The sequence below is a fragment of the Lygodium microphyllum genome, chromosome 12 (assembly GCF_053477565.2).
Source record: "Lygodium microphyllum isolate KBCC chromosome 12, Lygodium_microphyllum_v1.1.10, whole genome shotgun sequence".
In the NCBI taxonomy this organism is placed as follows: domain Eukaryota; kingdom Viridiplantae; phylum Streptophyta; class Polypodiopsida; order Schizaeales; family Lygodiaceae; genus Lygodium; species Lygodium microphyllum.
The window spans coordinates 74369146-74396971 of NC_141146.1; the positions used below are offsets into that span (position 1 = coordinate 74369146).

Here is a 27826-nt window from a genome sequence, read left to right on the forward strand (position 1 = left end):
AGAGAGAGAGAGAGAGAGAGAGAGAGAGAGAGAGAGAGAGAGAGAGAGAGAGAGAGAGAGAGAGAGAGAGAGAGAGAGAGAGAGAGAGAGAGAGAGAGAGAGAGAGAGAGAGAGAGAGAGAGAGAGAGAGAGAGAACTCATGGCGCACACATTCAGAATTATCAAAAGTAAAAAGTAAAAATACCAGATTTGTAATGAACTCTAGCTAACATAGGTTTATCTTTTAAAGCTTGAACAAGTAAGGTAAACCATTACTTGAGCAAGTGCTTAGGCTAATGCCCCTCAATCCAAATTCTTCTTAAAATAAATATGTGAATTTCTAAATATAAATAAAATATTTAGAAAACCAAGTTGGTGCTATTTGAAGCTAATGTTCTCACCCATAGGTCGCTCAATCCAAATTTCAATGTGATCATTGTGCCTTTCGACAGTATTTATTGATAGGACTAGCACCCATCTTTCAATCAAAGGTGAGGCACCACCTTGAGTTGCTTAGTAGTGTGTTTGGAAATTTTATACCTCCCATAATTGACACACACTTCCACCCAATTGGGTTGCGGCTCATTAGTCTCAATCCAATTTGAAACTCCATCAAAATGGTCCGTTCATTTCATGTGAGTCAATTTCAGTTTCACTTTCAATTTCAATAGCTTGTGTCTTAGAATAAGTGTAAAGGAGAGAGGGGGAGGGGAGCCTTCAATCTCAATTTGTCTTAGAATAAATGTGTCCTAGAATAAATGTAAAGGGAGAGAAGAAGGGGGAGGCTGATGATACACAAAGGCAAGCAATCATAGTCTTTTTAGAAGTGGTTAGACTGTGTAGAAAGATGCCTCTTCTTGTAAGCTTTTCCTCGAGGAAAGCCTCCTAGCAGCCTACAAGGAGCAGGACTAGTAAGAGAGACAGAGAGAGAAGGGGGCCCTATTTCTTTGTCTCTTCCTCTTCCTCTCCTCCTCCTTCATCATCAGCATCATCATCTTATTTTTCTTGTATCGACAAGAGTAAGGAAAGGGAAGGATGCTGGACGTGTCCCGGGTGCAGAAGGAATTGGTGGAGATCGAGAGAGACAAGAGGCTTTCCGGTGTGAGCATCGAGATCTGTGGCGATGACCTGGCCCACATGAAGGGCACCATTGAAGGCCCCCTTGGCACCCCTTATGAAGGTGGCGTCTTCCTCATCGACATCCAATTGCCTGGTAAGCACACAGTCCTCCCACCGTCACTCTGTGCGTTTCCATCAATTCTGAGTACTTAAAAGACCAAAACCCTATTTTTTATTGTTTGTATCCTCCTGGTTTGCCTTCCGTTCTGCCTACTTAAGTCAGTATTCTGTTTTCCAACCATTAAATTTGAGGACATTGCACCTGTGTCAGTCAGTAGGCTGTGTTCAGTACTCTGTTTTCAAACCATTAAATTTTAGGACGTTGCACCTGTGTCAGTCAATAGGCTGTGTTTCCATCATCAATACCGCAGACATTGGCTATACATTTTCTTTACCCTATATAAGTTCCAACCATTAATTTGAGGACATTGCACCTGTGTCTGTCTCCATCATCAATGCTGAGGACATCAGCTCTACCTTCTCACTAGCCTATATAACTTTTCTCTGTCGCATCCCAATTTACGTATTAATAGATGCCTGTGCATGCATTCACATGCATATCAGTAATCTCACAAGTTGCTCCTCTGCTTTTTGACCATTAAGATCGACGACATTGCCTACCTGCACCTGTGTTAGTCAATACTCTGTTTTCCAACCATCGTTGGACATTGCACATGTGCAAGTCAGTGGCCCGTGTTCCCATCATCAATGTTGTGCATGCATTCACTTGCACATCAGTAATCGCATGAGTCATTCCTCTGTGTTGCAACCATGAAGATTGAGAAAGTTGCTTACTGCACCTGTGTTAGTCAGTACTCTTTTTTTCAACCATCAAAGAAGTCTTTGCACATGTGAATGTCAGTGGGCCGTGTTCCCATTATCAATATTGAGGCCATCAGCTATATGTTTCATGCTTGTATAACCCTTTTTTGTTATATTCCTCTAATAGATGCCTCTGCATTCGCTCACTTGCACATCAGTATCTGCACCTGTGTGACTTCAAACAGTTCGGTGCTGTGCTTAGTGATTTTAACATTTACTTGCATGTGTCCAAGTATGGGATTGTCACGATGGGCATGGGATATGGTTTACTATGATTAACCACCAGCAGCCAACAGGCTTCAAGGAGATCTAGGATACACTATGGATACCCTAATGTGACGATGTAGAGAAATTGGATATGGTTTACTATGATTAACAACCAGCAGCCAACAGGATTCAAGGAGATCTAGGATACACTATGGATACCCTCATGTGATGATGTAGACAAATTGTAGGGCTTGAGGGGAGGAACATAGTGTGTGTATAACAAACATAGAGACAACTCAAAAATGCACTGAATGAAAATAATAATGAATCTATCTGAGTGCAATGATGCAGAAGCGGATGCAGGAGCTTAGATAGAGTGAAACCTAGAAAAGAGAGAGAATCTACGAAGAAGATGAATGCCAAATAGTTGAAAACTGTAGCATAGTATCTAAGAGAGTGTGTTGGATGTAGCACTCTTAGGAAACCTCATTGGCTCTCAAAAAGTACATGGCCACATTGGCAGCAGCCTGTATATAGTTGTAGATCCCAGCCCAATTGGCGTGTAGAAATGGTTGACTTGCTACCCGAAGATGTGCTCAACTTGGTCCAACATATCCATTACCTGACGGCGTTGCCCTTTTGATTGTCCAATGCGCTTTGGATTGTTGCCCATTCAACTATGCTGCCCAAACTGCCTGCTACTTATGCGATCTACTTGGCCACTTGTTAGTTGGGCTTGTCCACTTGCCTATTGGGGCTGTTTGCATGCTTGCCATCTAATCCTCTAATACTTGTCAAAATTGATTCCTATGAAAGCAAACCAGAGACAGTAGGGTCTATAGGGAGAAGCACAAAGTGTGTACGACAAACATTGAGAGAAGAGAAACTCAGAAAACATAGAAGAAGATGATGATGAATGATGAACCATTGAATCATTCTAAGGGAATCAAGTTGATGCAAAGGACCCGAAGCTCTAAAGATAATTGCACTATCCTATTTGAATTAGGCGGCAATTGTAAAGAAATACCCTAACACAGGACCAGAAATGAAAGTGTACAACAAAGCATAGACTCAATAGAACATAGTTAGGGCTAGGGTAACACAGAGACAATGAGCACAATGAAGATCATAAATGAATGAATCTCAATATTACAATGCTCATGTAGCTAGACACACTATGTAGTGAAGAAATATTGTACCCCAAACTCGTGTCTTGAGGACCAAGGCAAAGGTAATGAGCTGGAGAGTGTGTTGTACTCTTGATGGATTTTGAATTGTAGTAAGGAACCCTCCAAGATGTCGGACAACAACAAACACAACAAAGGATGATGCTGGGTTTGCGTTGGACCTCCAAGATGTCGGACAACAACAAACACAACAAAGGATGATGCTGGGTTTGCGTTGGACATGTAGAAGAGAGAGAAAATTGTCAAATGCAATCTTTAGAGAGTGGTGACAGCTTGGGCGGTTGCAAGGATCACCAAATGCAGCAAACTAGAGATTGTAGAGTGCAGGATCGCAACTGGAGGGGGAAAACACAACAATATGGGTGGTTGTTAGGCTGATCAAAAGGTACTGGAGTGGTAAATGCAAGGTATGCAGGTTGCGAGGTTGATGCGTGTCAAGAAATGGCTGAGCAAATAGAGAGACAATAGGGTTTGCAGAGAGAAGCACGGAGTGTATACAGTAAACGCTGAGAAGAGAAGAGACTTAGATGAACAAGATGATGAGGATTGAAATAATGAAGTGAATTTGATTCAAGGGTGCCGTAGTATGAAAGATGCTCTAGAGTAGGGAGATTGCTCAAGAAGCCTTTAAGTTTGCAAATGCAGGGTTAATGAGGTGTTTCCTAGAGCAAGGAGACTACCATCAAAGAGAAGCCTCTGAATCTGCAATGTAGGGATGAAGAGATGGTGAACCCAGGCTGTCAAACACAAGATCCAATGACCATTGATCCTGACACCAACTTGAGGTGAAGGTCGCCAAATGCTTAAGAAGCCAATAGGATGCTCAACGCAAGATGTAGGGCCTGAGGATGATGACGGCAAATGATGGTGACCTTGATAGCCAAATGCAAATAGTTGGATGATGCTTGGAGTAGGGGCATTGTCGCCTAATGATGGAGGAGGCAAAAATTGACAAATGCAAGGTCCATGAGCCTCTAGAGATGATGACGTCAGCTGAGGATGTGACACCAGGTGGGGGAGCAGTAGCCAAGAAGCCACTGCTACCATAAATGTAGTGTTGGGAAGGAGATGATTGACACCTAGTAGCAGTAGATGGAGATGGAGTGCTGCTGCCAAGATGTGAATGATGACTCTAGCTAGTGTGGAGGAGCCTGCTCCCACAACTGTAGTCCTATGGGTGAAGGGGACATAAGCGCTTGGTAGGAGGAAGGGGTGGAGATGGTGGAAGTAGAGGAGAGAGAGAGAAGAGATGAAGATCTCATGAACGGAAGAAGTGTGGTGAATGCAGGTGAAGAATGAATGGGAGGTGCCGAATATGTAGGCATGAACAGTCTCAAGTCTCACCCATTGAAGTGTCTCGAACGATGCTCCGACGCTCTCAGAAGGCCCTAGAAAGCCTTTTTGGGGTTGGAAACTAAAACAAAAAATGGGAATGCAAAAGGGAAATTGTATGGAATGATGTGGTTTCTCAACCATGTCTAGCCACTTGAAGGGTAGATGATAGTAGGTGACAACTCTTAAGGGAAGTAAATTGCAAAGGGTAGGCTAGAAACAAGCATCAGAGTGTTGGGAAAAAAGGGCCATCGTGCTCGGGTGTGAACACACCCTTGGCACTTGTACTTTCATATACATATATTAATCGTGCTCACTCTCACTCTCTGTCTCTCTCTATCGCTAACAATCCTTGCGCTCCCCGGCACTACAAACTAGTATTAGAGTGGCAAGGAGTGCACGCTTCTCGAGACGAAGCAGACGGCAGGTGCTGCAGGAGTCTCAGGTGGACTTGACGAGCAGTAGTGGACAGTCGACAGGTGCAAAGAGCAATGGAGCGAGCGGGTGCCTGCTAGCATGCGAACAGAATTGACGGGTCAACGTTAGTCATACGGGACCAACGTGGCGGTCAAGCAGCTGTCGAAAGGTCGCAGCCTAGGTGGAATGTTTGACAGACAGTTTGGTTCGCAAGCTTGACGGGCTGCAGACAACCACGCGATTGCAGGCAACCAGGCGTGCGACACACAGAACCAGCGGGGCTCATGGGTGCATGACTGATGGGTCAACGGACGGGTGCATTTCAATTGGGGATTTTGCCAAAATTGTTGAAATTTTGCTCATCTGAGTGAAATTTCTCAACATTCGACCCATAAAATTTGGGGCTTTAACTGTATTGGCGAAATTCTGTTCAATTGAGTCAGATTGGCTGATATTGGTGCACATTTGGACCAGAAAAATTTGGGGCTTTTGCAAATTTCTGTTAAATTTTGCTAACTTGCCCGGTTTATGCTTTCGGGAACATGTATTAATGCAATTGGGACAGATTGGTCAGTGAAATTTGGGGATTTTGTTGAAATTGCTATATTTTGGCAAAATTGGCCTATTCTATGCATGTTAGAGACAGTTCAGATGTATGGTTAATGCTTTGAGCACAAAAATTTTGGGGCTTTTGACCGTGCGTGTCAAATTTTATGCCCGTGGGTACATGTACAACAGAAATTGCAACTACAATTCGGAAATTCTCATGTAATGTGATGTATTTGCCCTTGGAACAGCTGTAAACAGTTGTGGAATGCTGTAGCACATGGATTGGTGCCTCTGGAAATTTACTTACAGATCTGAAATTTCTACTTCTACATCATCATTTATTGCTAGTTGGTACTTGTTTGTACCTTGGTCACTTGTATGACAGTTTGGGCTTGCATTTACTGAAAATTTTTGTCACATTTGGGCTGAAAATCATGGCTGGCAGGAGTGACAGCAGTAATCTCATGCATATAAAGCTTCTTGAAGGAGCACATAACTTTGCAGTTTGGCAAAAACAGTGCTACAATATCCTGTTGCAAAAGAAGCAAGCAAGCCGATTAAGACAAAAGGGGCAAAACCCGTAGATATGGAATAGGACGATTGGGATGAGTTAAATGAGCTTGCACGCTCAACCATCGAGCTATCGATTTTTGATGCCTTGCTGTTTAACATTGAAGGTTTGGATTTTGCATATGCTATTTGGACTCAACTGGAAGAACTGTATGCACAGAAGAGTGTTGCAAGTAAAGTGTATTGGTTAAAAAAGCTTATGGATTTGCGTATGAAAGAGGGTACAACAATGTCTACTCACTTGAGTGAGTTTAACTCCATTTTCAGCCAGCTGGTTGCCTTGAAGTTCTTGATTGATGAAGAATTTAAGGCTACATTTTTGCTTTGCACTTTTCCAGACAGTTGGGATACATTCAGGACTGCTATGAGCAATTCTAATGTGATTCTTTTGTATGCTGATGTAGAGAGTGCTCTACTCATGGAAGAAATGAATCGGCAGAACAATGCATCCAATAAGTCTTCTAGTGCTTTGCATACTAGGGGTAGATCATAGCAGAAAGGCAAATCTGATAGCAAGGGATCTAGTAAATCACGTGGCAAAGATGTTGAATGCCATCATTATGGCAAAAAGGGTCACTTTAAACGTGACTGCTACAAATGGAAGAAAGAGAAAGGAAAGGGCAAGAAGACAGATGATAGCAAGAAAGAGAAGAAAGATAGTCAACCTAAGAAGATCAATGTCAAAATTGAAGAGGTGAATGTAGTCACTCATGACAGTGACAGTGGGAATGACATACTCTTTGTCTCTTCACACTTTGGTGCACATGCTTTACTTGCAGATATAGATGATGACATGCATACCTGGATTCTTGATTTAGGTGCTTTCTTTCATGTCACCCCTCATCGTGAGTGGTTCTCTGCCTATACAGGGGGTTGACATGGTGTTGTCCATCTTGGGGACAACTATGCATGTGACATTGCAGGTATTAGCAGTGTGCAGTTGCAGTTTCAGCATGGTTTTGTCTTCACACTTCAGCATGTATGGCATGTATCTCAACTCAAGAAGAGCTTGATTAGCACTGGGCAGCTAGATGACAATGGATTTCATACCACCTTTGGTGATGGGAAGTGGAAGATCTGTAAGGGATTTAGAGTGATTGCCAGAGGGTGTAAAAGTGATACCTTGTATCCTCTCCATGTATCTAGTGTGAATGATCATGTTGTTGTCGTGACCGAGTAGCCAAGTGTTTCTTTGTGGCATGGCCGGTTGGGACACATGAGTCAAATTAAAATAAAAGTACTTTCTTGTTTGGGTTACTTACCTTGTCTTCGTTATATTGATTTTGAGCATTGTGATCATTGTGTTTATGGTAAACATACACAGACATCTCATAAAAAGTCTCTTTCAGTGAAATCTTCTTCTCTAGAGTTAGTACATTCAGATGTATGTCAGATGCCAGGATTGTCTTCAGGGGAAAAGAAATATTTTGTCACCTTTGTCGATGATGCTACACGGAAGGTATGGGTTTATTCTATTCATAGCAAGGATGAACTGCTTGACAAGTTTAAAAAATTCTTGGCATTGGTTGAAAATAAGACTGATAAGACACTCAAATGTCTTCACTTTGACAATGGTGGGGAATATGTGTCCAAGGCCTTTCAGGCATTTTGTGATAGCAAAGGGGTAAAGAGGGAGTTCACTGCCCCTCATAATCCACCCCAAAATGGCGTTGCAGAGCGTATGAATCAGACTGTACAGGATAAGGTCCGTACAATGCTGTCTCATGTTGCATTACCCCATGGTTTTTGGGCAGAGGTTGTAATGACAGCCCTACACTTGATAAATCGGTCACCAAATAGGTCTTTGGGACGGAGGGGGAGAGGGAATTCCCCAAGAAACGTGGTTGGGCAAGCCACCTTCATATGCTCACCTGAAAGTGTTTGGTTGCGAGGCTTTTGTGTACATTTGTAAATAAAAACGCAACAAACTTGAGCTAAAGTCCGGTAAATGCATTTTCCTCGGATATAGTAACGAGGGTGAAATGGGGTATAGATTATGGGATCTCCAGAAAAGGAAAGTAGTACGCAGCAATGATGTTATTTTCCGTGAAGATCGCATGCATAAACAACCCGAAAAGACTGAGGAGGTCTGTATACCTGCTGTAAATAAACCTGTAAATGCAGAAAATAATGCTGGAAATGATCAGCCGGCTATTGCCCATGATAATGAGCCATTACATGTGCAGGAACAGCCAGGACAACAAGCTGTTAATGCTGATTTGCAGGCTGAAATGCCAGGACAGCATGCTGAAAATGGAAATTTGCAAGAACAGCCAACAAACAATGATCATTGGGTTAGGAGATTGTCTAGGGCTACTAGACAACCTGATAGATTCATTCCTGGTGCAAACAATGTGACTGATTATGTCATGTTGATAGACTGTGGTGAACCGACTTGCTTCAAGGAAGCAATGGACAGACAGGACAACAAGAAATGGTATAAAGCCATATTGTTAGAAATGGAATCTCTTGAAAAAAATGGCACTTGGGACTTGGTGCAGTTGCCTAAAGGGCAGAAAACACTTTATGCAAATGGGTTTACAAGATGAAGGTCACTTCTGGTTTCTCACCAAAGTACAAAGCCAGATTGGTTGCGAAGGGATACAAGCAAGAACATGGAATTGACTTTGATGAGATTTTCTCTCCTATAGTCAAGCTGACTACCTTAAGAACCATTTTGGGCTTGGTTGCAGCTGAAGATATGGATTTCATACAGATGGATGTAAAAACTACATTCTTACATGGTGATCTACATGAAGACATATATATACAATAACTTGAAGGGTTAGTGGAAAAAGGGAAAGAGAAGATTGTATGTAAACTCAAAAGGAGTTTGTATGGGCTGAAACAAGCACTAAGAGAATGATATCATAAGTTTGATACATTCATGCAGTCTCAAGGTTTCCATAGAAGTCAAGTGGATCACTGCTTGTACACCAAGAAGGCAACAGATGGCAGCCTGATTATCTTGGTTCTGTATGTTGATGATATGCTGATTGCTGGTAGGGATACTCATGCCTTGGACTCACTAAAGCAAAGTCTTCATGGCAGCTTTGACATGAAGGATCTTGGTGATGCAAATCACATTCTTGGCATGCGAATACTTAGAGATAGGTCGAAAGGATTGCTCTATCTATCTCAGCAAGAGTATATCTTTAAGGTTCTGCAACGTTTCAATATGGAGGGGGGGAAAACAATTAGGGTTCCATTGCCTCCATATGTCAAACTCAGTGCAGAGGACAGCCCTACATTTGATGATGAGAAGGCTGAAATGGCCAAGATACCATATGCTTTAGTTGTTGGCAGTTTGATGTATGCTATGGTTGCTACACGTCCTGACATTGCCTTTGCAGTGGGAGTGGTTAGCAGATACATGGCAAACCTTGGTAAAAAGCATTGGGAAACAGTGAAAGGTATTATGAGATACCTCAAAGGCACAAAGAAGTTGTGCATCTACTTAGGAAAGTAGAAGGCATTTGTCGTTGGCTTTACGGATGCAGACTATGTTGGTTGTGCAGATTGTAGAAAGTCCACTTTTGGGTATGTGTTTACTTTCACAGGAGGAGCAGTCTCTTGGATCTCCTGGCTACAAAAGTGTGTTGCATTGTCTATTACAGAGCCGGAGTATGTGGCTGCCATTGAGGCATGCAAGGAAGCTTTATGACTTTCATGTCTAGTGGGAGAGCTTGACATCACAGAATTACCTGTTCTCCATTGTGATAGTCAGAGTGCTATCATGCTAGCTTGGAATCCCGTCTTTCATGCAAAGACGAAGCACATACAGGTGAAGTACCACTTCATTAGAGATGTACTTGACAACAAGAGCTTTGAGCTTGTACCACTTCATTAGAGATGTACTTGACAACAAGAGCTTTGAGCTTGTTAAAGTGTATATAGATGATAATCCTGCAGACCTTCTCACGAAGGGTCTTCCAGTAGAGCGGTTTGCTCATTGCCAACAGATGATGGGAGTTGAATAGATATATGTATTTCAGCTTTGTATAAACCTAGACTTAGCTGATTTTTTTCTCCTCTTAAGGCACATTGCCTTTAGGTGGGAGTTTGTTGGGAATAATGGGCCATCGTGCTTTTTTATACGTGCACAGGTGTGAATAGACCCTTAGCACTTGTACTTTCATATATCTATCTATCTATCTAAAACCTAAGGTAGTACACTCGTCATTGTACCCACAAATTGTGCTCACTCACTCTCTATCTCTCACTACTGCTGACAATCCCTGTGTCTCGATCCTCGCGCTCCCTGTCACTACATAGAGTGTGGTAAATAGTGATGGGCAGCTTTGGCTGAGATGTTCTCCACGAAAGGGTTAGGCAGCAAAGCTAGAGCGCCTAAAACTTGCAAAAACAAGATTGGCTAAAGAAGGATAGGTTGTCTATTTATAGAAAGTTTGGGGTCTCCCAATTAGGGATTACATGTGGGACACTTAAACTCTCTCGAACCACTCTTGATTTAAAAGAATGGTTAAAACTCATTAATTTACTTGAGTTTTGGGGTTATAGCAACACCTATAGGGAAATTGTACAGTGAAGGGAGCGAAATGCAGTCCTTCGGCAATAGGATATCGAAGGTAAATGCTAAAGGTGAAGGATAGCTATCGAGGGAGTAGAACATAGTCCTCTCAAGCCATCGGAAGAAGATAATTACCAGCTACAAACGCATATCCTTGACGATGAGGATTAACAGAACGGCTTGTTTGATGAAGAAATCCAACCTCTGGTGGAGTAGGAACTACAAACAGAGTCTTTTGTGATATCAGGTGTTTGTTGAAGCCGATGTCAATGTTGAAAAGGGGTTTTGATAGCAAGACGCCACCAGATAGTTGACGCTTATGATAATGAAGGTCGCCATATGAAGTAGGAGTCTCTAGCTTGTTAGAGCCTGATGGATCTGGACTGAGTGAGCTGAGGGTGAGTGCGTCAGATATTGCACAGAAAGTAGAGATCAGTAGAGAGGAGTGTGAGCACAACACACTGGATGTTGGTACAAAGATGAGTGTACCACTTTTTAGGTTTTGATAATATATAAAGTACAAGAGTGTAAGGGTGCATTCACACCTGAACACTCTAAAGGCATGGTGAGTCTTTATTCCCAACAACCTCCCACCTAAAAGGCAAAGTGCATGAAGATAGAGAAAAGAATCAGCTAAGTCTATGTATGTACAAAGTTGAAAGACACATATACTATCCAACCCCATGTGAGAATCCCCAAAATTTCTCGGGTTGATGTGCACCAAATGTGCAATTTCTGAGTCGGATTGCCTTGTCTCGCATTGAAGTCCCCTAATTGGAGAAAATCCCTAATTTTCTTGGGCAAAATTTCACTTTGTGCCTATGCATGTGAACGCCTAGTATAGAAGGGAGAGAAAACATAAATTTTAGATTTTAAAAAAACGTTGACCTGCTCGTCCATCTGCCGCCTGGCCACTGTGGACTGGTCGCCGTGTGCAGGTATCATGGCGCGCTGGTCTTGGTCGCGTGTGTCGGTCTCGTCCGCCTGGCTGCGTGCCATCAGCTGCCTGACCCCTTGTCGACCTGTCGCCCGACCTATCGTGTGCCTTGCGGCGTTTGCAAATTGTGGCTTGCTACCCATTAAGCCTGCTTGCAACTCTTGCAATACCTGCTCGCCTGCGACTCCTGTGACACCTACGATAGCACGAGTTTGCTGGTCCCGACAGTCTACTGCCTGCCAACGGGCCTGCACGCCATGTGTCAATGTAGAGATGCTCGCCTATCCCGTGGCTTGACGCTCGTCACTGGCTCTGATACTAGTTTGTTAGAGCTTGACGGATTTGGATTGAGTGAGTTGAGGGTGAGCATGTCAGATATTGCACAGAGAGTAGAGAGCAATAGAGAGGAGTGTGAGCACGCACATTGGATGTTCGGAACAAAGACGAGTGCACCACTTTTTAGGTTTTGATAATATATAAAGTACAAGAGTGTAAGGGTGCGTTCACACTTGAACACTGTAAAAGGCATGGTGAGCATTTATTCCCAACATAGTCTACAAAACGCAAATTTGAAGATGACGCTAGATAAAAGAGTACTTATGCTAGATGAATGAATTGCCAAATGCAAGCAAAAAGATGATGCTAGTGGAGCAGAGCTAATGCCTAATGGAGGAGCAATCACTAGAGGGATAAATGCGGCCTATGGAGACTAGAAAGTTAAATGTAGGTGCTTGGAGCTGTAGAAGTTGATGCCAATTGTAGAGTGAGTTTGCCAGTAGGAGAGAGAAGGTCTACCACCATAAATGCCAGCCATAGGGTGATGAAGACAAGGCACTTGGCAGCAACAGGGATGGAGATGGTGGAAACCGGCCACAAACTGTAATGTCCTCTTGAGGGGTGTGAATAATAGTGGAGAGTCTAGAGAGAGAAGGGAGGAATGTGGAGAGAGAATGATAGAATATCAGAAGGAATGAATAAGTGGGATGATGAATGGGTGGAGTCTGTGTTGTATTTATCAACATAGACAACTTGAGTGGTTCCCACTAAAGTCTCTCAAGTGGCACCTCGAATCTCTTGGGAGGCGCCCAAAAAGCCTTTTTAGGGCTGTAAATGGAAACCAAGATTAGGAATGGAGGAGGGAAAAATGTATTGAATGATTGGTTTCTCAGCATCCCCTCTCAAGCCTAAAAAGAAGCAAAAAAGAGAGTGTGGGAGAGAGAAGAAGATCAACTTGGGGATCCCAATGTTCCACTCGTAAGATAATATGTAGTGAAGAACAATAGACATGATGAACTGATAGAATGCGAACATCAACCTTGGGACAGAAGCCACAAGCTTCGTCACTCCATGCTAGAAGGTATATGCAAGCTTAGCCACTAAGCCATGGTTGAAATATCTAGAGCCTTGAACTAGGAAGAACTTATAGATCTTGGGTGTCAATGGTAAAAAGAGGATGAGTAAATAGACGAGGAAATGGGGCATGGAGATGTCAACCACCCCAAGGGTTGTCGACAAGGTGTGTGAAGAATTGTAGGATGAGGGATCCCCCTTTGACGAAGAAAGATGAGCTTCATTTGAATCCCTCGCTAAATCCCCCTCTAAGAGAGAGAGAGAGAGAGGGAATCAGGAAACTCATGGATCATGGTCTCCAAAATATTTGATGACCAAGGAAATGTTGTTGGTGGTGTTGAAGAAGCTATTTGGGGTTGCAGTGGAACAAAAGTGTGAGAGCTCCTAGAGGTGGCCTCTCGAATGCGAGTATAAAAGGAAGGGGAAAGGTGAAACTCATGCTGAGCCAAAGGTGGGCAATAGTTGCTGTCTCTTAGGAGAGTAGATTGTGGAGTCGAAGAAGTGGAAGGAATCGAACAACCACTATCTCTCAAAGGAGCGGACAAATGAGAAGGTGGTATCCAACAATCACTTTCTCTCGATTGAACGGACTGTAGAACTGTAGGCCATGGTCGTGGAAGATGTTGGACTTGAAAATAGGTGGGGGAAAACCACTTTAGGGCATTGTGGCAGTCTCCAGGAGGTTGTGGTGCTTGACGATCCTCCTTTTGCTTGTAAGGACTTAGTATGCATCGGGTGCGTCTTATTGCCTTGAGTGTAATACTCTAATAGCCGATGTAGAACGATTGTGGCCAAAAGGGAGATTTGGCACAAGGAGTGCTTGGTGGTAGACATATACTTTAGTAGTGTGGGGAGCAAAGGTTGAAGTTGACAGTCGTCGGTGGAATGACCATTCTTGCCCTTGTAGAAGCACCCAGTGGATTGTCCACTAGGGGAAGCCATAGCACTGGAGTGTCAACTTGTAAAAGGAAGGTGGGAGAGAGAAGAAGATAAGGATAACTCTCGATGATGCAGCGGAAATGGGAGGATAATCAAAAGGTGTTGTGGCTCTCGCAATCTATATTTGCCTTCTCCGATGTAAAGGAATTTCTTGGCTCTATGAGCACCTTTGGCTTTGATACCATGTCAAAATATGACTATTGTGAAAGCAAACCAGAGAGAGAGTGAGTTTTGCAGGGAGAAACACAATGTGTGTATGGCAAACACCAAGAGAGAAGAGAAACTTAGAAAACACAGAAGAAGAAGAAGAATAATAATAATGATGATGAATCACTGAATCATGCTAAGGGAATCAAGCTGATAGAGTAGAGCCAAAGCTCTGAAGATAATTGTATTGTCTTGTTTGAATCAAGCAGCAACACCTATAGAGAGTTTGCACAACGAAGGGAGCGAAATGTAGTCCTTCGGCAATAGGATATCAAAGGTAAATGTTGAAGGTGAAGGACGGTTGTCAAGGGAGCGGATTGTAGTCCTCTCAAGCCATTAGAAGAAGATGATCACTAGCTACGAACGCCTACTCCGAAAGATGAGGATCAATAAAATGGCCTGTCTAATGAAGAAATCCAACCTAGGGTGGAGAAAGAGCTGCGAATGCTATCTCCTAGGATAGCAAGTATCTATTAGAGCTGATGTCAATGTCGAAAAGGGGTTAGCCTATGGAGGCTTGAAAACCCCAAACCCAAAAGGATGGAGTTGTAGAAGCTAATGTCAATTGTGGAGTGAGGTCGCCAACAGGAGAGAGAAGGTTTGCTACCATAAACGCAAGCCTAAGGGTGATGAAGACATGGCACGTGGTAGCAAGAGGGATGGAAATGGTGGAAGTCGGCCATGAACTATAATGTCCTCTTGAGGGGTGTGAATAGCAGTGGAGAGGTTGGAGAGAGAAGGGAGGAATGTGGAGAGAGAATAATAGAAGGGTGCCATATTTATAGGCACAAATTGTCTCAAGTGGGGCCCACTAAAGTCTCTTAGGTGGTGCCCCACATCTCGACTCTCTCGGGAGGCGCCTAGAAAGCCTTTTTGGGGTTGTAAAATGGAAGCCAAAAATAGGAATGGAGGGCAAAATGTACTGAATGACTTGGTTTCTCAATAGTTCTCCCTCTTGGATCCCAGATGATTTTGAGATTAAGACATTTGGAGTATAGATGTAATGCTTTGGTGAAGAGATTGTCCAAGTTATCGTTTCTCTTACTATACTCCATTGTACCTTGTTATCCAATATCTTCTCTTAGATGTAATAATATTGGATCTCGATATTCTTGGTGTGTGTGTGTGAAACATCAGGTTCCAAATAGTAGCTATGCAACTTTGATTGTCGCATAAGAATGGTAGTAGCACGGCAGTGAGGATAGTCAAAAGCTCATTAATAGTCTTCGAAGCCACACAACCTCTCATGTGTTGTGCTAAGAAATGCACTTAGCCACTTAAACAGCCCCAAAACATACTTATTTTAGGCTTATTTTAGCCAAAACCCTAGCAGTCTTCTTAACATGGTATCAGAGCCGGTGCTCTTGTAAAGAGTATCCTGCGGATATTGTTGAGAGCTAGTCTTTGTGCGAGGCACACAATACGACTCGTAACCAAATCACAATGTCCCAGTCACCTTCTTCTCCGGTTCCTATGATGTCTTATCAGGCTTCTCCATCATTGGAGGCCTTGAGATGGCATTATGGACTTGGTTAGGAGGACGACACTCCACCTTCACCAGATTTCACTAACATGACAGAGGAGGACTTTAAGGAGTACTATCGCAACAAGTACGGTGATGTTTACACCCCTCCTACCAGTTTTGCTACCACATCCGGACCGGTTGGTGAGGCTGGCCACCTCTCCGATCATGGAGGACATACGGCATTCGAAACGTTTGGCGATCCATCTTTATCATCTCAGCCAGGTCCAGGTTTGTACAATTCTTTTGTGTTGCATGAATCAAAACCCTTGCCTGTTTCTTCTTTTGAGGTATAGGATCCGGATGGCTTTGCGTATGTGAACTTCAATAGAGGGGCTCACGAAGCAGACAGAATTCAGGTAAATTAAAATTTAGGCTGGCCTACTTTTCTCGCCCTATTTTGGGCTTGAGAGGGAGTGTTGTGCTAAGAAATGCACTTAGCCACTTAAACAGCCCCAAAACATGCTTATTTTAGGCTTATTTTAGCCAAAACCCTTGCATTCTTCTTAACAACATGTAGTAGATGTTGGTTGATATTTTACCTTTGTAGAAGAAAAGGATGTTGTGCATTGCTTCTTGTTGCTCCATGAAACAATTGTTGAGCCCAAAAAGAAGCAATAGCTTGTAGTTGACTATTGATGGTCAACATCTCTTGGCCAATTAGAATCAGTCCATCACACAATACCATGTCGAAATCACCAGAGTCTACTAGAAAGAGCAAAACATGATTAAATGTGTACTTGAGGAATTTCAAAGTCCCATAGATGTGTGCCAATGAGTTTTCTTGGGTTCACATGTAAACCTTGTAGGAAGACCAACCTAAAAGCATAGATCAAGCCAATAAGCTGACTTGCACCTTCCAATTCACATCCATTGGACTAAAATAGGACAACAATCATCTTGAAAGGAGCTAATAATTCTTTAACATATTGCTATGAAAATCGAAAACACCCGCTGACTTTGTTGTATCTCATGGTTGAGAAAGAAGTGAAGCAGTCCCTTGCTGGTCATCTTGAACTCCTGGTTGAGGGCATCTTGGGTCTTTAGCACCATTTGTGTGTAGTCACTTATCAAAATGAGGTTGTCCACCTAAAGCATGAACACAGCTGCTCGTGTTAAGCAACAAAGGGTTAATTAACTACAATCCCCATTTTCAGCTCATTAATATCCCCAAATTCAAATATTGAAAGTAGCAAAAGTGTTTGGGTGCCCACATTCATCGCACCTTAAGTGTTTGAGCACCATCCTAGACAATTGCTTGTCTCATCTCTGTGTTAGGTGTTAGGGATCTTTCTAGTCACTTTGCACACGCCACATTTTAATTCTCTCATTCTAGGCAGCCATCATTCAGCCCTCTCATTGCCCACTACTGCCCACATCCCTCTTGGAGGACATTTGTTGAGAAACGGTAGGGTTTGGTGGGAGGAATATAGAGTGTACAATTATACTTGTGACAAAGAAAACTCAAAACACAAAATTGAACTTTGAATCGTGCTGATACAATGGAGTATAAGTGATTGAATGAGCCGTAGGCTGGTCTTGTCTCTAGGATTGATATTGAGGTGAATGAAGCTTGGAGATAATTGCATTGCCTTGTCTAATCAAGTGACAACACTTGTGGGTGCAGTTGTTAGAAGTGGATGCAATGATGGAAGCATAGAAAAATGCTGAAATAAACTGCTGAATGCATGGCAGAAGAGAGAGAAAAGAAGGAATCCATATACCAAACATGAGACAGACACATACAATAGTGGAGTCATTAGTTGTGTGGGCATTGGCATCGGCTCACTCTCTCCAACATTACTTGCATTGGAATTTGTAATTGGTGAATGACTGATTGTGGAGAAGAGAGCCTGAATATAAAGGCCAAAAATATGCCAATAATGTGATCAGCTTGGCTAGCAATAGATGCCAAAATCATCGCCATAATTGTAGTGGCAGAAAGCGTGAAGATCGAGACACGCAGTTCTTGCTAGCAGCAGAGAAAGAGTGAGAGAGAAGTCAGGAGAGTGAACATGATTTGTGGGTATAATGACGAGTGTGTACCTCTTTAGGTTTTTAGATAGATATATATACAAAAGTACAAGTGCTAAGGGTGTGTTCACACCCGAGCACATTTAAAAGGCATGAGGGCCTTTATTTCCAACAACCTTCCACCTAAAGGCAATGTGCCTTAAGAGGAGAAAAGAATTAGCTAAGTCTAGGTATATACAAAGTTGAAATACATATATCTATCCAACTCCCATCATCTGTCGGCAATGAGCAAACTTTTTGTTAGCAGCAGCGAGACAAAGTGAGAGAGAGCAGAGTAGAGAGAGTGCACAATTTTTGGATACAATGACGAGTGTATCACTTTAGGTTTTTAGATAGATTATATGTGTAAGTACAAGTGCTAAGCGTGTGTTCACACCCAAGCACATTAAAAGGCACGAGGGCCTTTATTTCCAACAACCTCCCACCTAAAGGCAATGCGGAGAAAAGAATTAGCTAAGTCTAGGTATGTAAAAAGCTGAAATATATATATCTATCCAACTCCCATCATTTGTCAGCAATGAGCAAAACCACTCTGCTAGAAGACCCTTTGTGAGAAGGTCTACAGGATTATCTGTATGAACTTCGACAAGCTCAAATCTCTTGTTGTTAAGTACATCTCTAATGAAGTGGTACTTCATTTGTATGTGCTTCGTCTTCGCATGAAAGACGAGATTCCGTGCTAGCATGATAGCACTCTGACTATCACAATGGAGAACAGGTAACTCTGTGATGCCAAGCTCTCCCACCAAACGTGAAAGCCATAAGGCCTCCTTGCATGTCTCAGTGGCAACCACATACTCTGCCTCTGTAGTAGACAATGCAACACACTTTTGTAGCCTGGATATTCAAGAGACTGCTCCTCCTGTGAAAGTAAACACATACCCAAAAGTGGACTTTTTACAATCCGCATGACCAGCATAGTCTGCATCCATAAAGCCAACAATAAACGCCTTCTGCTTTCCAAAGCAGATGCACAACTCCTTTGTGCCTATGAGGTATCTTATAATACCTTTCATTGCTTTCCAATGCTTTTTGCCAGGGTTTGACATGTATTTGCTAACCACTCCCACTGCAAAGGCAATGTCAAGACGTGTAACAGCCATAGCATACATCAAACTGCCAACAACTGAAGCATCTGGTATCTTGGCCATTTCAGCCATCTCATCATGAGATGTAGGGCTGTCCTCTGCACTGAGTTTCACATATGGAGGCAATGGAACCCAATTGTTTCCCCCTCTCCATATTGAAACGTTGCAAAACCTTGGAGATATACTCCTACTGAGATAAATAGAGCAATCCTTTTGATCTATCTCTAAGTATTCACATGCCAAGAATGTGATTTGCATCACCAAGCTCCTTCTTGTCAAAGCTGCCATGAAGATTTTGCTTCAGTGAATCCAAGGCATGAGTATCCCTGCCAGCAATCAGCATGCCATCAACATACAGAACCAAGATAATCAAGCTGCCATCTACTGCCTTCTTAGTGTACAAGCAGTGATCCACTTGACTTCTATGGAAACCTTGAGATTGCATAAATGTATCAAATTTATGATACCATTCTCTTGGTGCTTGTTTTAGCCCATACAAACTCCTTTTGAGTTTACATACCATCTTCTCTTTCCCTTTTTCCACAAACCCTTCAAGTTGTTGCATATATATGTCTTCATGCAGATCACCATGTAAGAATGCAGCCTTTACATCCATTTGTATGAGCTCCATATCTTCAGTTGTAACCAAGCCTAAAATGGTTCTCAAGGTAGTACAGGAGAGAAAATCTCATCAAAGTCAATTCCATGTTTCTGCTTGTACCCCTTCGCAGCCAATCTTGCTTTGTACTTTGGTGAGGAACCAGAAGTGACCTTCATCTTGTAAACCCATTTGCATGAAGTGTTTTCTGCCCTTTAGGCAACTGCACCAAGTCCCAAGTGCCATTTTTTTCAAGAGATTCTATTTCTAACAACATGGCTTTATACCATTTCTTGTTGTTCTATCTGTCCATTGCTTCCTTGAAGCAAGACGGTTCACCACAGTCTGTCAACATGACATAATCAGCCACATTGTTTGCACTAGGAATGAATCTATCAGGTTGTCTAGTATCCCTAGACAATCTCCTAACCCAATGATCATTGTTTGCTGGTTCTTGCAAATTTCCATTTTCAGCATGTTGTCTTGGCATTTCAGCCTGCAAATCAGCATTAACAGCTTGTTGTCCTGGGTGTTCCTGCACATGTAATGGCTCATTATCATAGGCAATAGCTGGCTGATCATTTCCAGCATTATTTTTTGCATTTACAGGTTCATTTACAGCAGGTATTTGCTGTTGTACAACGGGCACATTTTGCTGTCCAAAAGGTATTTCTTCCCGGAATATAATCCTATGGACCCCCTCAGTCTTTTCGGCTGTTTATGCATGCGATCTTCCCTGAAGCTAACATCATTGCTGCATACTACTTTTCTTTTCTCGGGATCCCACAATCTATACCCCATTTCACCCTCCTCACTATATCTTAGAAAAATGCATTTACAGGACTTTGGCTCAAGTTTGTTGCGTTTTTCTTTACGAATGTGCACAAAAGCCTCGCAGCCAAACACTTTCAGGTGAGTATATGAAGGTGGCTTGTCCAACTACGCTTCTTGGGGAACTCCCCTCCCGAAAGACTTGTTTGGTGACCGATTAATTAAGTGTACGGCTGTCATAACAGCCTCTGCCCAAAAAACCATGGGGTAATGCAACATGAGACAGCATCGTACAGACCTTATCATGTATGGTCCGATTCATACGCTCTGCAACTCTATTTTGGGGTGGATTATGAGGGGAAGTGAGCTCTCTCTTTATCCCTTTGCTGTCACAAAATGCCTGAAAGGCCTTGGACATATATTCCCCACCATTGCCAGAGCGAAGACACTTAAGTGTTTTATCAGTCTGATTTTCAGCCAATGCCAAGAAATTTTTAAACTTGTCAAGCACTTCATCCTTGCTACAAATAGGATAAACCCATACCTTTCGTGTAGCATCATCGACAAAGGTGACAAAATATTTTTTTTCCCCTAAAGATAATCTTGGCATCTAACATACATCTGAATGTACTAACTCTAGAGAAGAAGATTTCAGTGAAAGAGACTTTTTATGAGACGTCTGTGTATGTTTACCATAAACACAATGATCACAATGCTCAAAATCAGTATAACGAAGACAAGGTAAGTAACCCAAACGAGAAAGTACTTTTATTTCAATTTGACTCGTGTCCCAACCGGCCATGCCACAAAGAAACACTTGGCTACTCAGTCACGACAACAATATGATCATTCACACTAGATACATGGAGAGGATACAAGGTATCACTTTTACACCCTCTGGCAATCATTCTAGATCCCTTACAGATCTTCCACTTCCCATCACCAAAGGTGGTATGAAATCCATTGTCATCTAGCTGCCCAGTGCTAATCAAGCTCTTCTTGAGTTGAGGTATATGCCGTACATGTTGAAGTGTGAAGACAGAACTATATTGTAACTGCAACTGCACACTGCCAATGCCTGCAATGTCACATGGATAGTTGTCCCTAAGATGGACAACACCATGTCGACCCCCTGTATAGGTAAAGAACCGCTCACGATGAGGGGTGACATGAAAGAAAGCACCTAAATCAAGAATCCAGGTATGCATGTCATCATCTGTATCTGCAAGTAAAGCATGTGCACCAATATGTGAAGAGACAAAGAGCACGTCATTCCCACTGTCACTGTCATGAGTGACTACATTCATCTCTTCAATTTTGACACTGCTCTTCTTAGGCTGACTCTCTTTCTTCTCTTCCTTGCTATCATCTGTCTCCTTGCCCTTTCCTTTCTCTTTCTTCCATTTGTAGCAGTCACGTTTAAAGTGACTCTTCTTGCCACAATGATAGCATTCAACATCTTTGCCACGTGATTTACTACGTCCCTTGCTTTCAGATTTGCCTTTCTACGGTGATCTGCTCCTAGTATGCAAAGCACTGGAAGACTTATTGGATGCATTGTTCTGTCGATTCATTTCTTCCATGAGTAGAGCACTCTCTACATCAGCATACAAAAGAATCGCATTAGAATTGCTCATAGCAGTCCTGAATGTATCCCAACTCTTTGGAAGAGTGCAAAGCAAGAATGTAGCCTTAAATTCTTCATCAATGAAGAACTTCAAGGCAACCATCTGGCTGAAAATGGAGTTAAACTCACTCAAGTGAGTAGACATTGCTGAACCCTCTTTCATACGCAAATCCATAAGCTTTTTTCAGCCAATACACTTTGCTTGCGGCACTTTTCTGTGCGTACAATTCTTCCAATGGAGTCCAAATAGCATATGCAGAATCCAAACCTTGAATGTTAAACAGCAAGGCATCAGAAATCGATAGCTCGATGGTTGAGCGTGCAAGCTCATTTCATCCCAATCTTCTTGTTCCATGTCTGCAGGCTTTGCCCCTTTAGTCTTAATTGGCTTTGCTTGTTTTTTCTGCTTCAGGATATTGTAGCATTGTTTTTGCCAGACTGCAAAGTTATGTGCTCCTTCAAGCTTCTTAATATGCATGAGATTACTGTTGTCACTGCTGCTAGCCATGATTTTCAGCCCAAATGTGACCAAAAAATTCAGCAAATGCAGGCCCAAACTGTCGCACAAGTGACCAAGGTACAAACAAGTACCAACCAATAATAAATGACCACGTAGAAGCAGAAATCTCAGATCTGTAAGTAAATTTTCAGAAGCACCAAACCGTGTGCTACAGCATTCCACAACTGATTACAGCTGTTCCAAGGGCAAATACATCACATTACATGAGAAATCCCAAATTTTAGCTGCAATTTCTGTTGTACATGTACCCATGGGCATAAAATTTGACATGCACGGTCAAAAGCCCCAAAATTTTTGTGCTCAAAGCATTAACCATACATCTGCATTGTCTTTGGCATGCATAGAATAGGCCAATTTTACCAAAATAGAGCAATTTCAGCAAAGCCTCCAAATTTCATTGACCAATTTGTCCCAATTGCATTAATACATGTTCCCGAAAGCATAAAATAGGCAAAATTAGCAAAATTTCACAAAATTTTGCAAAAGCCCCAAATTTTTCGGGTCCAAATGTGCACCAATGTCAGCCAATTTGACTCAATTGAATAGAATTTCACCAATACGATAAAAGCCCCTAATTTTATGGGTCCAATGTTGAGAAATTTCACGGAGATGACCCCGTGCAAGTCGCCGGTTGATCGTCGCCCGTCCGTGGTGCGCCGTGGAGTCGCGTCGTCAGTGCCTGTGAAGCCGTTGCCATGCTGGTCAGCGCCTTGCTGGTCCTGCCCCATCGACCTGACTTGTCATGCTGCACATGACCTGTACTAGTCGTCTTTTGCTTGACTCCGTCTGCTGCACACTGGGACTGTACTGTCTCACTTGTCGACTACTACCTGTCCCGTGACCTAGCACACTGTCCAGCTCATCGCCTGCTCGCTAGGCCGTTGCCTGCTCACCCAGCCTGTTGCACGCTCGTCAACTGCTTGTCAAGCAGTTGCCTGCTTGTCCAGCAGTTGCTTACTCGCCCAGCTAGTCAACTGCTCGCTGACTTACGCCTGCCTGTGCTTCTCCTCAAGAAGCGTGCACTCCTTCTGGCTCACTTGTCAAGTGCTGCGACCTGACACTCCTTGGAAACACGAAGTTGTAACCAAACACTCTGATACCAGTTTGTAGTGACAGAAAGTGCGAAGATCGAGACACGCAATGCATGCTAGCAACATAGAGAGTGAGAGAGAAGTCAGCAGAGTGAACACGATTGGTGGGTATAGTGACAAGTGTGTACCTCTTTAGGTTTTTAGATATATATATATATATATATATATATATATATATATATATATATATATATATATATATATATATATATATATATGAAAGTACAAGTGCTAAGGGTGTGTTCACACTTGAGCACATTTAAAAGACACGAGAGCCTTTATTCCCAACAATAATGACAAATAAGAAATACCTAGATAACACTAAAATGTCCAGCCCACTGGCACACAGCCCTAGACTTGCTCATGAGCTGACTATACTACTAACACAGGTAGCAACAGCATTAAATGCAGTCAACACAGCTTGGAAGGTGATTGCAATAGTGGAACGCAGGTTGAAAAGTCCTAGAAGCTGATCACCCAGCTGCAACAAACAATGATGATTAATAATCAGTAGTAGACAGAAACACAAATGTAGATGTTGAAATCTGATACCATGTTAAAAGTGGATGTAGTTGTTAGCAGTTGTGTGTCTTATGTGGTCATCTTCTGCATGTGAGCCTCAGTCCAAGTCAAATGAGGACATTAGGAGCTTTGACATTGTATTTGTCTGTCGTTTTATGTGCTTTGGGCACCTTAGATGGAGAGCTCATCAGTGCATTTCTTTTTGGGCACTTTCGATTGTCCTGGAGGCCCACATTTAGGCTTGTGGTCACTTTATTACCAGTTGTGGCCCCAGTTTGCGCGCGCATGCACACACACACACACATATATATATATATATAGGTGGCGTGCCCTCCCAGTCTCATTATCCATATCGATCCTTCGTGATCACCCAGCCCTCCTCATTCTCTCATCCCCCTACTATCATCTGGTGCCCACACTAACGCATAGAGCTGCGTGTTGGGGCATCAACCATTGTAGTCACATTGTTCCTTCTCTCACTTGCATTCTCTCTATGTCTCCTCTTCGTGTTCACTTTCCTTTCCATTGTGCACTCTCACATAGTATCAAAACCATGTGCGGGAGCCAAAATCTTCAAAGAGGAGCATGATGTCAGCGTTAAATCTAGTTGGGCAACATCTCCAGGTGCTGAAGACCTTGCGTGTGACATCCAACAGTGCTAGGCAGTCTGTTTCCTGCACACATCAACCTGCATTTTGTAGAGCCTAAATAATACTAAAATGCGCAGCCTATTTGCACACATGCCTAGACTCACTCATGAGCTGACTATATAGCTAACAAAAGTTGCTCACTAGAGGGAGCAAAATGTAGTCCTCGGGAGCTGCTGGGATAGGAGATAATGAGAAGCAGTCCAAGTGTGCTTTGGAGGCAGAAGATCAAAGGACGGTCTACTGAGAACCAAAATGCAGCTGTAGCTGATGGAATCAGGGCCATAATCAGCAAATGCAGGGGCAGCTGAGGTAGAGGATTATCAAAGAGCCACATTTGGAGCTGGACATTTGTTGGGACAACAAAACACAGGTCTGCACGGCTTGTGGATCAGGTTGCCAGTATGAAGAAGTGGTCACCTGATTGTAGCAGTGTTAGCATTGTACTTTATACATACCTTGGGTGACAGGGCTGATAGCTAGAGGGCATTTCTCATTTGAGGCAGGTGCATTTAATGCTGGCTAACTGCATTTTAGGCCATACTGTTGTATTTTCCCAGGCTATTTATTGATTGCTCCTCCTCCATTGTTGATCATTGATTCATATGAGCACGCTTTGCTTCCTGCTGGCGAGAGGAAGACTGCAGCACTTTGCTGGTTGCCTTTGCCCACTACGTCTGCCTTTATATACAGTCTTGTGTCTTGGTATTTCATTTCCTGAGTTTATTCTCTTTGAGTTCATGCTCATGCTGCTCTTTTCATTCTTTTGTGTTTACAGCAGTTCTATCAGTTGTGTCCTTTTGCTTCTATTGCTGCACACCATTTTAACATGGTATCAGAGTCCCAGTAATCACACAATAAGCTGCCCCCAAAGTTTTGGCTTGATGCTATTAGCGTGTAGTATATGTGCTGAATCACAACCCCACTAGCATTGGTTGAATGTTATGCCTTCTGAGGCTTAGAAGGACCGGAAGCCAATGGTGTCACACATTTGTGTCTTTGGTTGTTTGGCATACAACTTTGGTGCAACAACCACGAAGACATGACTTGTAAGACAAGGTAGTCAAGTGCATTTTCATTGGTTACAATGCAGAAAGCAAGGGGGTACCACTTGTATCAACCCTTTACAAACAAAGTTTTTGTGAGTAGAAATGTGTTCACCGAACGTGCTTGTCAACCCTTCATGGACTTCAAAAATCAGCCCAATATGGGACCTATGTATATGTTTGACAGTTTACTGCCATTGTGTCATACACTGTATACATGTGCTAGCATATAGATGCAACATAAGGAAACAAGTGTGTGTGTGTGTGTGTGTGTGTGAGAGAGAGAGAGAGAGAGAGAGAGAGAGAGAGAGAGAGAGATTTGATATTTTTTGGTTATAACACAACAGCTGCTTACCCATTTGAACCGCCAAAAATGCAGTTCATCACCAAGGTTTGGTAAGTGTCATCTTCTAGGTGTTTTTCTTTTGTTATTATCCATGGATGCTTAATAATCTGGTCCTTTTTCCAATCTGTATTATGAAAAAGGACTCTTGTGCTTTTTGCAGGCATCCTAACATTAGCAGTCAGAATGGGGCAATATGTTTAGACATCTTGAAAGACCAATGGAGCCCAGCCCTAACCCTTAAGACTGCATTGCTTTCTTTGCAAGCATTGCTCTCTGCCCCAGAGCCCAGAGATCCACAGGATGCTGTTGTTGCTGAGCAAGTAAGGATCTTGGGATGACTTTTGATGTGCTGTTTAATTTGACTTGATCATTGATGTAATTTGTAAAGTGTTTAGCCAAAGCATGCAGTTTCATGTCAACCACCCTAGCGTTTTTGAAGTTCACCCAAGCCATTGGTTAACACAGGCTCATTAGCATGAATTATATTGTCAAGAGTTTAATTATCCAATTCTTATTGCTTCCTTCTTAGCAAGCTGTATCTTATCTTAAAGGTCCAAAATATCCAGTCATGCCAGCTTGTCATGACTGGAGCGAAAGCCAGTTTTAGACCTCCAATTCTTGAAGTAGTATCAGTGTTTGCCTGCTTGTCATTGTGGCATGTAACAAGTTCTGAGTTAAATTTGAGGCATTGGTTGTTGTACATTTGCACCTGCTTTTCAAAAATGAAAAACACACTTTGTTCAATCTCACCAAGCCTAAGCTAAGATGTGTCTTGATGTAATATACAGTGCTTGTGGCACAAGTTAGACTCAAATTTGTACTCTTTCTCTTAGTGTTTGCCAAAAGTTTACCAAGCCTGTGCTAGGAAGGGCGAATGTGTTTTGAGTTAACATTAAAGTGCCTGCCGCACTGACTAGACTCAAAATTCATACAGACGAGGGAAGGGAGAACATTAGCAGCTGATAGCAATTGGGTGTCTTGATAGAATGTTTCCTCTATAGACACTAGATGTATTGGCTTGAAGAAAGTCTTAAAATAGCTCTTTGCTCATCTGCACTTCTTTGGTTCATGATTGTGACATGCACAAAGAGAGTTAATTTTCTTATTTGTGCTTTGTTTTTGGTGAATAATAATGATGCATGTAAGCATGCATCAGAAGCTGACTGTTTGTGTTCGCTACTTTTGCAGTACTTGAAGCATAATTCAACTTTTTTGGCTACAGCTCGCTACTGGACAGAGACATTTGCAAAGCGATCCTCTGTTGGAATTCAAGAGAAGGTACTGCCCTTCATTTTCTGATTTGCATACTAGGAAGTGTCCCACATTTGACTTGCTTGTACCTTCTACAGGTTACGAAATTTGTGGAGATGGGATTTCCTAAAGAGGCTGCAATCGCAGCACTTCAGAGTGTTGGTGGGGATGAGAATGCAGCACTTGAAAAGCTTTGCAGCGGTTGATAGCAACCAATAGCAGATTTTGAAGTTTTTGTGGAAAATATTGCATGGTGATTGTGGCACATTATTGTTATCATCAAGTTAATGGAACCTCTATACGTCCAGGAAAAAAATGAAACCACTATAGTGCTGGTTACAGGCTTTTCCCAAGGTGTTTGCATATTTACTTATTTGCACTAATGCAACAGCTTGATCTTCAAGTGGAATTACCGCTCACTTTATGACATTCAGTGGGATTACTGCCAGCTAATTGGTTCAATCAAGAGCAGTGTTTTTCATGGTTGGACCATGTTGGATAGATAGTTTTTTATCCCAGGGACAACTGGCTTTGTCTACTTGCATGGCGAGGTTTGTAAACAACATGAAACTGTTATTTGGCTGCAAAAGTAAAGTACTTCTATTGACTAGGTCAAA

The 27826-nt window shown here is 42.5% G+C and overlaps 1 protein-coding gene across 1 annotated transcript; it reads left to right on the forward strand.

Moving 5' to 3' along the window:
• The first annotated feature begins 749 nt into the window (after positions 1-749).
• UBC27 (ubiquitin-conjugating enzyme 27) lies at positions 750-27826 on the forward strand. The gene is made up of 5 exons (XM_087689617.1): positions 750-1192; positions 25960-26008; positions 26119-26278; positions 27147-27236; positions 27308-27826. Exons 1-5 carry the CDS (start codon positions 1015-1017, stop codon positions 27413-27415), a joined length of 585 nt encoding a protein of 194 aa, XP_087545743.1. The 5' UTR covers positions 750-1014; the 3' UTR covers positions 27416-27826.